Raw genomic sequence first — 13131 nt, 5'->3', positions numbered from 1 at the left:
TAAATAAAAATTAATTAATTAAAAAAAAAAAGAATGTTTAAGGATAAATGAACAAATGAATAACAGTAATTACAGCTAATATGTATACAGAGCTTATTAAGTTACTTATATACTTACTTTGTAAGTTTACATACATATATAATATATACTATAGTATGTGTGTTATATAACTTTCAATCTTCAGACTACCTCTGTGAGGTTAAGGCAGAGATGCAGACTCAGGTGGTCTGGCTCTAAAGTCAGATAAAGTCTAACGAGGGAATAATTTAGAATGCCCGTGAGCTAGTGTCAGTTGTGTGGGATGTTTTCCCAAATTCGTGCCCCACCGCCAAGGGAGTGGGGAGCCTGCAGGAGGTGGGAGGGGTAGGTGGACGCAGGGCAGGTCGAGGGACAAAACCTCGGGGCAGCCGCAAGCCTGGTGGGAGCCGGACCCCGATGCGGGTCTCCTGCCCTCTCTCCCACCACCCCCACCCCCGCTGGGAAGGGTGACTCGAAGGGGAGGGGACGTTAGAAGGAGGCTGGAGGGTCTCGGAGGGCTGGGAGTGGCTGGCGCTGAAGGTATGGACCCAGCGCTAGGCTGGCAGAGCTGGGGTGAGAGTGGGGGTTGGGGGCGGGGCGGCCGGCTGTGTGGGGCGGGGAGGAGGTGTGTCCACGCCCCGCCCCGCCCTCCGGCCTCTCTCCGGCAGCGCGCCGGCTTTCGCTTTCAGTCGGAGGCACCCGAGGCAGCGGAACGGCAGCGGAGGCGCGAGGGCGCAAGGGGCCCGCCGAGCCGCCCGCACCCATGGTGCCCACCGCCTTCTGGGCCGCGCTGGCCGTCGGACTGCAGCTCTGGGCCGCAGGGCGCGCCGTGCCCGCCCAGGTAGGTGACTCGCGCGGCCCTGTCTGGGGAGGGGGCGCCGTCCCATCCACCCCCGGGCTGGCGCGCGTCCTCCGCCCCGGGGCGTCCGGGGCGCCGTGACAGGGGTGCGGGGCTCGGGGCGACGGAGGCGCCGCACCCGCCACACCGGATCAGACGCGCGCCGCTGGAGACCCTCTGAGGACCCCGGGTTTGGCACACGTGCGCCCGGGGCCGGAACTCTGGCCACCGCGACCCGGAGTCGCACCTTGGTCCCTCCGCCGTCGGTGGCCGGCCAGTGGGCCCTGGGCAGATCCCAGCCAGACTGTGGACCCCAACTCCCGTTACCCTTGCGACCCCTGGCCTCTCCGGGGTGACTTGGGGGTGGGGGTAGGCGGTGATATGTACTGGGGCGCTGTCCCCACTACCGATGCCCGGCACCTTCTTCAGAAGACTTCCTCCCCCTGGGCTACGGTTTTCCTCTTTCTTAGAAATACTGGGGCTGCGTGTGTAAAAGAACAGGGCCAGGTGTGCAGTAAGCACCCAATAAGGGCACAGTCAGACTGTGGACTGTCTTCCGTGCCCTTTGCCCAGACCCCTTCCCCAGGACCCACCTGGAGTGTCCAGTGGCCACTTCAGAGCCTGCCATCTGTGGACTCTGGGGTGATGGGGAGGGAGACAGTGCCCTCAGGTTCCCCTGGGCTGACCTCCCCAAGGATCTATGCCTGAGCTCTGGGCGACAGGGGTGAGGGAGGACATCTGGACTGGTTATCAAGACAAACATGATGTTTAAGGGGCTCCAGGAAAATGGAGAGAGCAGAGACCCCAGAGCTGTTATTCAGCACTAACTGCACCCACCACAATAGCAAAGGAGAGTGTACAGAGGATTGTTCCACCTTTGCGTCTCGCGGCTGTCTCCGTGGTCTGGTAAGACAGAATAGCCCCATTTTGGACTTCCCTGGTGGCGCAGTGGTTAAGAATCCGCCTGCCAATGCAGGGGACACGGGTTCGAGCCCTGGTCTGGGAAGATCCCACATGCCGCGGAGCAACTAAGCCCGTGCACCACAACTACTAAGCCTGCGCCCTAGAGCCCGTGAGCCACAACTGCTGAGCCCGCGTGCCACAACTACTGAAGCCTGCGTGCCTAGAGTCTGTGCTCCACAACAAGGGAAGCCACCGCAATGAGAAGCCCGCAACAAATAGTAGTCCCCACTCACCACAACTAGAGAAAGCCCGTGCGCAGCAACAAAGACCCAACGCAGCCAAAAACAAACAAATAAATAAATTAATTAAAAAAAGAATAGCCCCATTTTGCAGAGAAGGAAAACTGAGGCTCAGCAAACTCCTTGTGTTTCATGGAAGGGCATGGGGGGCTCTCTTTCTTCAAAAGGGACACCTCTTCCTTTCCCCTCTTGGCTAGGGAGGGGGTGTGCCTTCATCCTTTCCTCATGATCTCACCCTGATGGATGGCTGTGTGCTGACCCGTCTGGATATCTTGACCAGGGAGGAGCGTGGGAGGTGGCATTGACTCATGTGAGGTGACTCACTGGCCAAGGCTAAAGACACCTTTAGAGTCCAGTTCTCAAGGGCAGAGGATGGAGGTGGTCAGACCAGAATTGACTCATTCACAGTTGGTGCCAGGGTGGGACCTGGGGGCGCTGCCCCAGAGGTTGTTCTGTAAACAGAGGAGGTCAGGAGAGTCCCAGGTCTGAGACTCGAGTGTGGATGCTGGTGGCTCTGGTCCCCAGCCTGACTGCAGCGTGCCAAGGCTAGGGGCATCACTGTGCCTCAGCGAACCTGGGGACAAACGAGCCCCTGGGGGGAGGAGGCACAGGGCTTCTCTGCAGGACAGCAGCCCCTAGTCTTGGAGTTGCTGAGGGGTTTTCCTGAGTCTCTCACTTCCCTCCCGTGTGACCAGCTCCTGTATCAGCTCAGGTTCCCTCCTCCGGGACTGTCTTCATAGCCTTTTAGCTGGTCCCCTGGCCCCTGCCCCCTCTCCCACTGATCCTCCTTGGTGGCATCGCTGGGGTGGCCCTCCTCAAATTGGAGTGCCTCTCTCCCTGCCTGGGAAGCAAAAGGCTCCCAGTGGCCAAGACAGAAACTCCCCCAGGTGTCTCAGGCCAGAGCGAGTGAGGTCTCGGGGTGTTTCCTGCCACCTCTCTGCATCGTACCCCATACCCCATGAAACACGGCCATTGTGTATCTTCGTACTCCACGCTGTCTCTCTCCATGGTGCACCCTTTCCCCCATCCTTCGGGGTCTTTTGCACGTTTCCCCCCACCCCACACACCAAAGCCTTTCCTCACCCTCCCAGTTGGATTTTTAAAAAATTTGTTTATTTTTTATTTTATTTATTTTTTTGGCTGCATTGGGTCTTCGTTGCTGCGCGCGGGCTTCCTCTAGTTGCAGCGAGCTGGGACTACTCTTCATTGCGGTGCGTGGGCTTCTCATTGCGGTGGCTTCTTTTGTTGCAGAGCATGGGCTCTAGGCGCACGGGCTTCAGTAGTTGTGGCACGCGGGCTTCAGTAGTTGTGGCACGCGGGCTTGGTAGTTGTAGCTCTCATGCCCTAGGGCACAGGCTTAGTAGTTGTGGCGCACGGGCTTAGTTGCTCTGCGGCACGTGGGATCTTCCCTGGCCAGGGCTCGAACCCGTGTCCCCTGCATTGGCAGGCGGATTCTTAACCACTGCGCCACCAGGGGAGTCCTTCCCAGTTGGATTTTATCCTCTGCTCTTTGAACTCCCAGCCCTTCATCCCTCTCTAGGACAGACTACATTCTGCTTTTTAATCTGGTTGTGTTTTATCCACCTCAATAGATGGAAAGTTCCTTGAGGGCAGGTACTGTGGGGTCTTCCTCCTTATTATTAGCACCACAACAGCACCTGTTGTTTGAATGCCTACTAAGTGCCAGGCAGCATGCTTAGGATTTAACTACAGAATCTTGCTGAGACCGTCCTTATAGCAACTCTTAAAAGGTGGCGTTTCCATTTAGAGACGTGGAAGGTGAGGCTCAGAGAGGTTATGGCATTTCCCAGGATTATGGAACTGGAGGGTAGGGGGTGGGGAGGTTCGAATGCAGGTCTGCCTGATTCCAAAGCTCTTCTTACTCTACCCTCCCCATGCCTGTATCCCCCTTCTGCCCCCACCTGGGTCCCTGGCACACAGTGGATACTCAGTTGTGTCAGATGTAATAGATCAAATTGTAGAAAGAGCCCCAGGGAGACCTGAGCTGCTGCAGGTGTGGCAGAATCACTTTGCCTGCAGGGTTTTTGCCTCCTTTGAAAGCTGTATCTGCTGGCTGGTGTGGAATGCATCATTCATTCATCTAGTCATCCATTCATTCAACAAACGAATGCCAATACAGCTGGCAGGATAGGTGAGCATTTGGTGCCATCTAATGGGGATGGGCAGGGCTCCAGCTGTCTGGCTTTCTGTTGTTGCTGGGAGGGGGCTGAGGGGATCTCTACCTGCTGGGTTGGCCTGAGGCTGAGGGGCCTCTGTTTGCCTCCTCAATACCTAGGGGCCTGGGGCCAGCTCAAGTTAGGGGAGAGGTTGGGGACTCCTAGCTTGGCCTGGGGACATTAGCCTTTGGTGGAGATGGGTGATCCAGGGTACCTGCTGTCCTGGGATGTCTCTTTGTCCCCTGTCTGATATGCCAGAGGGGAACCTGTTTGCTGACTGAGGATGTGGCCCTCACTGTGGTCCTGGGTTTGGCCCAGTGGCTCCTGGAGGAGTAGCCAAGAAGGTTGGAGGGGGAGAGTTTTGATGCCATCCGTGGGGTGTTTGTGTGTGTGTTCCATTCAGCTGTACACATCAACTTAGTTCTCAGGTTTATGCCATGTGGGCTGCTTGTCTGTTGCTCAGACATGCCACACACACCCCTGCCTCAGGGCCTTTGCACTTGCTTCCCCTTTACCTTGAATGCTCCTCCAGCTGATATCCTCTGGTCTCATTCCTGCACTTCCTTTTGCTGAAATGAATTCTTCTCAGGAATGCCTTCTCTGGCCATCCTACCCATAAAAGCTCCCCACCAGGTGCTCTCACTCCCCTGACCTGCTTTGTTTTCCTATGTAACACTCATGGCCTATTATATTTCTTTCACTTGCATTGTGTCTTTCTACTAGAGTGTTAAGCATGGTGAGGGCAGGGACTTGTTCACTTGTTCATAGCCTAGAAGAGGATCTCTTGTTCTCAGTTCTCTTGACGTTCGGGCCACACGGTTGCCGTGGGGACTGTCCTGCGAGTTGTAGGACGTTTAGCAGCATCCCTGGCCCCAACCCACTAGATGCCAGCAGCACTCGTCCTTCAGTTGCGACAGTTAAAACTGTCTCCAGATGCTGCAAAATGTCCCCTGGGGGGAATTGCCTCAGTCGAGAACCATTGGCTTAGAACAGTGCCTGGCATGTAGTGGGTGCTAAAAAATATTGAGTTAATGTCTGAAAATATTCATCTGACCTTCATAATGACCCTGTTTTTTTTAAAAATGAATTAATTAATTTATTTTTTTTGGCTGTGTTGGGTCTTCGTTTCTGTGCGAGGGCTTTCTCTAGCTGCGGCGAGCGGGGGCCACTCTTCATCGCGATGGGCGGGCCTCTCACTGTCGTGGCCTCTGTTGTTGCGGAGCACAGGCTCCAGACACGCAGGCTCAGTAGTTGTGCCTCACGGGCCCAGTTGCTCCGCGGCATGCGGGATCTTCCCAGACCACGGCTCGAACCCGTGTCCCCTGCATCGGCAGGCAGATTCTCAACCACTGCGCCACCAGGGAAGCCCCATGACCCTGTTTTATGGATGAGACAGAAGAGTTTGGAAAGCCAGTGGTGGCAGGGCTGGGCTCCAGTTCGTCTCACTCTCTCTGGGATATTTCCCTGGGTTCTTCCTCTGCTGTGTTGAGTCTGCTGAGGCTAGCGGTGCTCTCCCCAAAGTGCTCACCCGCCCACATCCCCCTCCCGGCTCGTGACAGGGCCACCCACTGGCAGTGACTCAGGAGCCCAGGAAGCATGTGACTTGACCAGAAGCAAGCAGCGAGGGAAGCCAGGGGTGATGGTGGAGAGAAGGGTGCTACCAAGGGAAACAGGAGCAAAGTGGAGTTGCTGTGGCTTCCGCTTCTGGACATCCCGCCAGGCCCCAGGGAAGCAATATTGATGACTTAGAAGAAACGCTCTGGCCTCAGAACTGGACAGACCTTGGCTCACTTCTTACTTTGCTGTTCATAGACTGTGTGACCTTGACAAGTCTTTCCATCTCTGGGAGCCTGCCTCTGTGTTCCCATCTGTAAAATAGAAATGATCCTTCACCTCACTGGCTGGTTGTCAGGATTAAAAGTGCTTTATATGCTGTGCAGCCCATTGGTGGCTATTTGAGCATCTGTGGCTTCGCAGGGCCTGGGAGTCACCGTGGAGTCAGATTCCCTGTCCCTGAGCCACAGGGCTCCGAGGTAGGGGTGGCAGACCTCCATTTGCCCAGAGCTCCTGCCCAACATCCCTGAGAACAGTTTCCCTCCTGCCCGCCTTCTCCAAGGAAGGCTTCCTTCTCCTGGCTGTGCTTCCTGCTCCAGAACCCCCTTCCTAGGGCCTCTCACACCACCTACCCAACTGCCTGGCCTTAGGAGCCTGGCATGTGGCATAGGCTGCGGGGTCAGGAAATCCTCCCCTCCCCCTCCCAACTCCTTTCAGTGAGTGACAGGTGCTGGATCTTATTTGAGGGTGAGCAAGGGGCACATGTGGCATAGAATAGAGGAGTCTCATGACCTCTCTGTGAAGGGGATGCAGAAGGCCTCGACTTTCTCACCTGCAAGATGGGCATGGGCTGATTCCAGGCTGTCTTTAAAATCTCTTCCATCTCTGACCTCCGTGATCCAGAAGGTTGTATTTACTTGTAACCCTGAAAAGGGGAAGCTTTGTGAAGGCTCTTCTGAGGTCATGCTGTCCATCCCCCAGCCTCCAAGTGATTTCCGAGACAGCAGGACCCTGAGGAAGGAGCACTGGCCTGGGGCCCAGGAGACCAGAGTTCCCATCTGTACACTGTGGTCACCGGCTCACTGTGTGACCTCGCTCAGGTTACTTAACCTCTCTGGGCCTAAGCACCCCTATCTATAAAACCTAACAGCACTGATCCTAACACTCTCTTGGAATGTTGGGGAAGTATCAGTGTTGCCTGTGCTTGATGGAGGCCGCAGACTGGGGGCGAGGGGGGTCTAAGAGTTTTCCCAGGAAGGAGAGTCCACCACTCCCCACCATTAATATCTTTGATTCCCAGTCTCTCTTCTTGCTGACCTCAGTCCCACTTGTTTTAGCTGGAGTGATTTCCTTGACTCAGGCCGCAGTAGCATCTAGAATTCCTGGCTGCTGGTTAGCTTGCATCCGAGACAAGATGCACAACCCTCAGGCAGACCAGGCTTCACGGGTTTCCCACCTCCCTGCCCCTTACTACCTAATTAGCCCCTCTTAATGTTCAGAAGCCGGACCCTTTAGGGCACCAAACCACGGGAAAGTCCGTGCTCTGGGCATCACTGCGGGGCCTGCCGCCTGGGGTCCCACAGGTTCGGGGAAGCCTTGATTGCGGAGGTGGGGGCTCCTTGAAGAAGGCTTTGTCACCTGTGATGGACTCACAGCTGTCCTCCTGGTTCTGAGTCCCAGGGCTTTGGGCGTTTGTGCCCCTCCGCTGAGATGTTGACTGTGGGGCTGGGACTCTGGGGCCCACGGTCATTTTCCATCGTGTCGTGTCATGAGGTCACAGGTGGTGGTGACATCACTGTGGTTTGGGGCACTCGAGGTGCGAGCCCAGGAAGAGAAAGTGTGTGTTCACCGACAGGGGTTTGAAGGAGTCGATTTCCGTCTGCCCCAGGTGTGAGCAATGCTGGGGGGAGGCGGGGGGTGGGGCGGCTGTCCGGGAGACCCCAGACTCCAGCTCTGGTCTGTCTCTGCCCTGGTGGCCTGTTGACCGTGACACACCGCCGTAGCTCTCAGCCTCCGTGTCCTCTTTGCAGAGGAGGAGAGGTTGGAACAGGCTGCACCGCAGGTGTCACCTGCGCGGTTGAGGATCGCAAGGCTATCCATTTTGTTACTAGAACAACACCTGTTAGCCGGCTCGCAAGGCTGCAGAGCCCACCTCCCAGGCCCCAGGCCGGCCAGCCGCCCTGCCGTTCTCGGTAGCAGATACTGAGCGGGCACGCGTGGGGACAGCTGGCAGTGCGGGGTGACGTCGAGGGACACGGCCGGATCCCTTTGGCCAGCAAGCCACTGCTCTGCCCCCGGCTTCGGAGCTGGGACCCCGGGTTGATTCAGTGCTTTGACTGGAGGAAATCCCCAGGGGCTTTCGATTTCCTCTGCTGTCCAGACAGGGGCCCACCTGTCTGTTTCCACCTGAGCCTGGCCCTGCAGTGGGTGTGGCTGATTTGGCCACATATTCGGGGAACTGAGCGGGCCTGAGGGTGAGAGCAGCACGGGGAGGGATTTGGGGCAGGGGGCTCTGGATGGGCATCTGCCGGACGGTCCGTGGAGAGCCTTCTCCAGTGCCATTCAGGAGAGATGCCAGAGGCTGCGGAAGGGACCGGAGCGTGGAGCTGGGAGTGGGGGTCCCGGGCCCAGCCCTGGCTCAGCCTCCAGCTCGGGAGGGCTTGGCCAGTTCCCTTCTCCTCTCTGACCCTCAGCTGGCCCAGCTGGAAGTGGAGATCAGCAGAGACCTGGCCCAGCCTGAGTGTTAGACAAGGGGGAGGGGGAAGGGGATAGAGAGGGTCAGTGACTTTGGGCAGGAGGTGGCCTGCAGCTCCGGCCTCTGTGGGTCTCCAGCTCAAGGCCCAGGTCTGTGACAGTGACTCTTGACAGTGACTCTTAGGGAAGGGCTCCCAGCACTTGGCTTTAGTTACCGGGACGGCCGCCAGCATCCTGGGCACCCCTCCGTGTCCTCCCTCCTGCTGACCCAGAGCCCCGCTTCGGTCTGCCACGCGCAGAGGCTCCAGGTTCAGCTTGTCCCTGGTGAGCCTGTCACCTCCTGCTCTGCATTCACAAGCCCCCAGTTCTGCTCCTTTCTGTCCTGTCCTCCTAGCTCTCTCAAGCCCCCCTCCCCCACCTCATGGCATGATTCCCCCGTCCTCCCTCCCCTCCCTCAACACCCCATGGCTTCACTCTCTTCCTGGCCTGGCCCCTTGGTCACCCCCCTCATCTTCTGACACCTTCCTGACTCTGTCCCCCACATTCCTCTTCCCGCAGTGACCACACAAGGATCTTTTTAAAAGCTGAGCCCTGGAGGGTGGTCAGGATTGGGCTGAGTGCATACCAGGAGGAAGAATAGCAGGGGATAGTAGCTAGACCATCCTAGCTGGAGCAACAGACCTGTTAGGGGTGGTGATGGCACTTGAGGCTATAGGCTGTTTAGGACCAGTTTCTGGAAGTAGTAAAAAATTTAAAAATTAAATTAAAACATTGTAGCAACTGTAATTTTTGGAGCGTTTACTAAGCACTTTACATGTGTTATCTCATTTAATCCTCACAACAGTCCCATGAGGTATATACTGTTATCAGTTCCATTCTGCAGATGAGAAGACTGAGGTATTTTAGCCTCATTTATTTATTTTTTTTTTAAAAAAGCAAAACTCCTTTGATGCTGTCCTCCAATAGAGGGGAGTCTGGATTCAAAGCCAGACATCTTTTTTCCAGTGACCATGCTTTCAGCTACCACACTCACTTCGTATCAGGAGTTGAGGCAACGGGGAGCCACAGATAGTTTTTGAGTGAGGGAGTGACCAGAGCAGAGGGTGTATTAGGAAGATCACTCAGGCCTCAGCGGGAAGGACAGATGAGGTGGAGAGAATGCTGCAGTAGTTTAGGTGAGAGCTCTGGGCTGAGAGGTTAGTAGCAGAGCAGGAAGGAAGGATCAAAGGCTTCAGGGAGGAGGAGGTGGGTTTGAGCTGGACCAAAGACCTAGGGTGGGGACAGAGACACTCGGGAGAAAGGGGAGCCGTCCCTCTCCACCCCCTCCTGCAACATGAGGCACCTATGGCCTCAGCCCTGTCCCTGCGACCTGACCGTGGACAGTGTCACCCTTGTGTGTTCCTGGAGCTCTCGTGGTCAGCCCCAGGGTGAACCCGGCTTCGCTCACCCTGGCCGCTGCTGGGGTGGACATGAGGCTGGGCAGGACTGGCCTTTGCATCTCAGGCATGAAATGTGATGAGCCCCCCATGGGCAGAGGGGCAGGATTCCCGGGGACCTGCCTGCCTCTGCTGCCAGGACCTTGGGACCTTCTCCCTGGGCTTTGGTTTTCCTCTCAGTGGTGAGCTGGGGATAAAAGGGCCCCCCTCTGTCACTTCCCTTTGGGGTCTGGGAGGGTGCAGCAAATCCTGAGCGAGGACTGACGTCCAGGGGGTGCTTCGTGGGTGCCAGGCATGGGTCTAATGCATTACATGCCCTGAGTGCCTTCTGTCCTCAAGGCCGCCTGGGAAGGGTGTACCGTTATCATCCCCATTTGATAGGAGAAGCAGTCGAGGCACAGAGGTTAAGCTTTGGACTCAGGTTCTCAGCTCAGTAGAGGCAGAGCCAAGATTCCACCCCAGACAGCCCCTTCCGAGCTCTGTGCTTAAACTACCACCCGGAAGTCACGGTGGTTGCAGTGGCCGTGAGGGGCTCTGCCATTCTGGGGACGCCACCCTCTCTCTCGGTAAGCCCATTTCCTGCCCCGTTCTCCTGCTAGCCCCAGCTCATTTCAGTTAATTGGAAATGAAAGCTTTTGCTTCTGTTAAACGATTCAGCAACTATTAGGTACCCGCTGTGGGCTGTGGGCTGTGCGCTGGGCTGGGCATAGAGCCATGAGTAATCAAGACCCAACGACTAACGCTCAGCTCTCGCTACTGCTGGGCACGGCGCTGAGCACTCCGCACGCCTTGGCCCGGTGAATCATAACAGCCCCATGAGGTGGGCACTGCTTTTGTCCCCGTTTCAGAGATGGCAAAACTGAGGCCGCCGAGTGGCAGAGCTGGGACCGAAACCTGGGTTTCTGGCTCAGAGCTCACGCTAGAAGGTGCAGACGGGGAGACACAGGAAAGCAAACGATTAACCAAAAGGTGGTCCGTGAATTAGCGAGATATACCCGGGTTGTCGCTGGAGCCCTCGGGGGGACCTCTGACCCCATCTGCGGGTCCGGAGAAGGTTTCCTTGAGATGATAGTGGAAAGGACTCTTGAAGGAAGCCAAAGAGTTAGCCCTGCAAGAGGGGAGGGCAGGATGTTTGGGCCGAGGGAGCAGCAGGAGGACACGTGAAGGAGGGTGCCAGAGCCGGAGGGAGGGTGCCAGGGCCGGAGGGAGGGTGCCAGGGCCGGAGGGAGGGTGCCAGAGCCGGAGGGAGGGTGCCAGGGCCGGAGGGAGGGTGCTAGAACCGGAGGGACGATGCAGGGTGAGGTGAAGACTGAGTGGGAGGTGCTGGCAGGGCCCAGGCAGCGGCCCCCGGGCCCCAAGCTGAGGACACTGAGCTCAGGACAGACTTGGTGTAGGAAGGTGGCTTCAGGTCTGTCTGGGAAGCCAGGGGACCAAGAGTGAGGAGGTTGTAGGTGGGGAGAGATGCCGAGGGTGGGGAGGCGGGGCCGTGAGAGATTGAGGAGGTGATATGGCCGGGCCTGGGGTGTGTGTGTTGGGAGGGGATGGAAAGGGTTGCGGTGTTTTCTGCAGCTAGACCGAGGGTTCCTTGAGGGCAAGGACCACGCCCCGGTATCTTCGTACCCCGGTGCTTAGCACAAAGCCTGACCCCAAGAACCGGATACCAGCCCGGGCTTCCTGTCCTCCCCCAGCTCACTTCTAAAGCGACATCACAGGCAGCAGGCCGGGAGTGGGATGTGTCACCCTCGGCCGCCGCCTGTGATGTGGTCGGTCCTCCTGACGTAGATGCCGCTCCTCTCCGTGATGGCAGATGAGCCTCCACTGCCTGGCTCCGGCGTCATCGCCGTGTCAGCTGCACCCCGAAGTCTGCGGGACTCCCGAGAACCCCCTAAGATTCAGGCCCAAATGGTTCTGCTGTCTCTCACCATATGCCAGGGCCCCAGGGACCTGCCATGGAAATGATGTGGTTTCTCTATTGGTTGAAGCCGGTTTCCCTCCCTGGGTCCTTGGGCAGACACCTCTGCTCTGCCCCACGGCTGCAGCGCCTGCTCCTGGCATCCTGGAGACCCTTTTGCCTGGGAGAGTCATTGAACCCGCCCACACCTTGCTCACTGTGTGTTCTCCGGGGAGTCACTCTCCCTCTCTGGGCCTCTCCTCTGTGAAATGAGGGAGCAAGAGAAGATCACGGGGTATAAGACCGTCTGAGGACACTGAGGGAGATGTAGCTGGGACTAGTTCTGCCGCTTGCTGGCTACGTGGCCCCGGACACGGTATCGGATCTCCGGAAGCCTCTGTTTTTGCAACTCTAAAATGGGGTGCTGCTGACCTCATTGTGTTGGTGCAGAGATAAGACAAGAGCATGCGCGTGAGCGTGCTCACCACTGTCTGCGCGCCGTAGGTGCTCCTCCTGGGTCTGAACAGTCTCTGTCTCTCCCACTTTGTGAAGAGAGAGGTTTTGTGGGGCATGTGTACTCCTCAAGCCTGAAGCTTCCCCCCGTGGCCTCCTTCCCACCACGTCCCCTTCCTGCTATCACCCTGCCCAGGGGTGCTCCCGGGGGAGGCTGGGAGTGGGACCCCTTCCCAAGGGTACTGGCATCTAAGTGGGGGGCGGGGGAGGGTCTCCAGAAAATCAAAAAGCCTTGGAGACCCCGCAGTGCTTCGTCAGGGCTGGCAGGAAGGGCAGACGGCCCCACAGCTTTAGTGCTTTCAGATGACACTGTCCTGGTGGCGGCCACTTCCTCCTCCTTCCCCAGGCCTGTCCTTCTTTGCCTTCCCCCTCTCGCAGTCTATTTATAAATAGGAGAAGGAACTGAGGGCCGCCACCTTGGGGTGCATGCAGGGTCTTGGTCGGGGAGCAGGGAGGCGGGAAGTCAGCTGGCGCGGGGTTGCCCAATTCCCCGAGAAAGTGCGCTGACTCAGACTCCACAATCAGAGGGTCTTGCCTGGTGCCCTGGCCCTGCTGCTCACTGGGTGGGCCCCAGTGCAGTGCCCACCTTGACCTCGTCTCCCTCCTCCAGCCCCGGCTGCTAGCTGTGGTTTCTGGTCCTCCAGGGTGAGAGTGGGGAGGAGTGGGAAAGGGAGGGAGTAGCGGGTGGGGAAAATTCATGCCTGACCCACCAGGTAGGTCTGGTCCTGCTCTGGCTTTGCCCCCTGCCGGCCTCTGAGGCTCACCTTTCAGGGTCTCACAGCCAATCCCTGTCCCTTATCCTGGACAC

At 57.4% G+C, this 13131-nt stretch overlaps 1 protein-coding gene across 2 annotated transcripts in view; it reads left to right on the top strand.

Annotated features, from left to right (window-relative positions):
* Positions 1–690: 690 nt before the first annotated feature.
* TNFRSF1B (TNF receptor superfamily member 1B) overlaps positions 691–13131 on the top strand; it is a 36457-nt gene continuing 24016 nt past the window's right edge. Inside the window, exon 1 of one of the 2 annotated variants that reach the window (XM_082381810.1) lies at positions 691–859. In XM_082381810.1, the coding sequence (XP_082237936.1) occupies positions 782–859 (78 nt within the window). In that variant the 5' untranslated portion in view covers positions 691–781. The remainder of the gene's footprint in view (positions 860–13131) is intronic. The other variant, XM_082381811.1, reaches the window with a different exon arrangement.

This window comes from Balaenoptera borealis (assembly GCF_965194805.1).
Source record: "Balaenoptera borealis genome assembly, chromosome: 1".
Taxonomy (NCBI): domain Eukaryota; kingdom Metazoa; phylum Chordata; class Mammalia; order Artiodactyla; family Balaenopteridae; genus Balaenoptera; species Balaenoptera borealis.
Note: the sequence above shows the minus strand (reverse complement) of the source record. Positions and strands in the feature narration are given on the sequence as shown.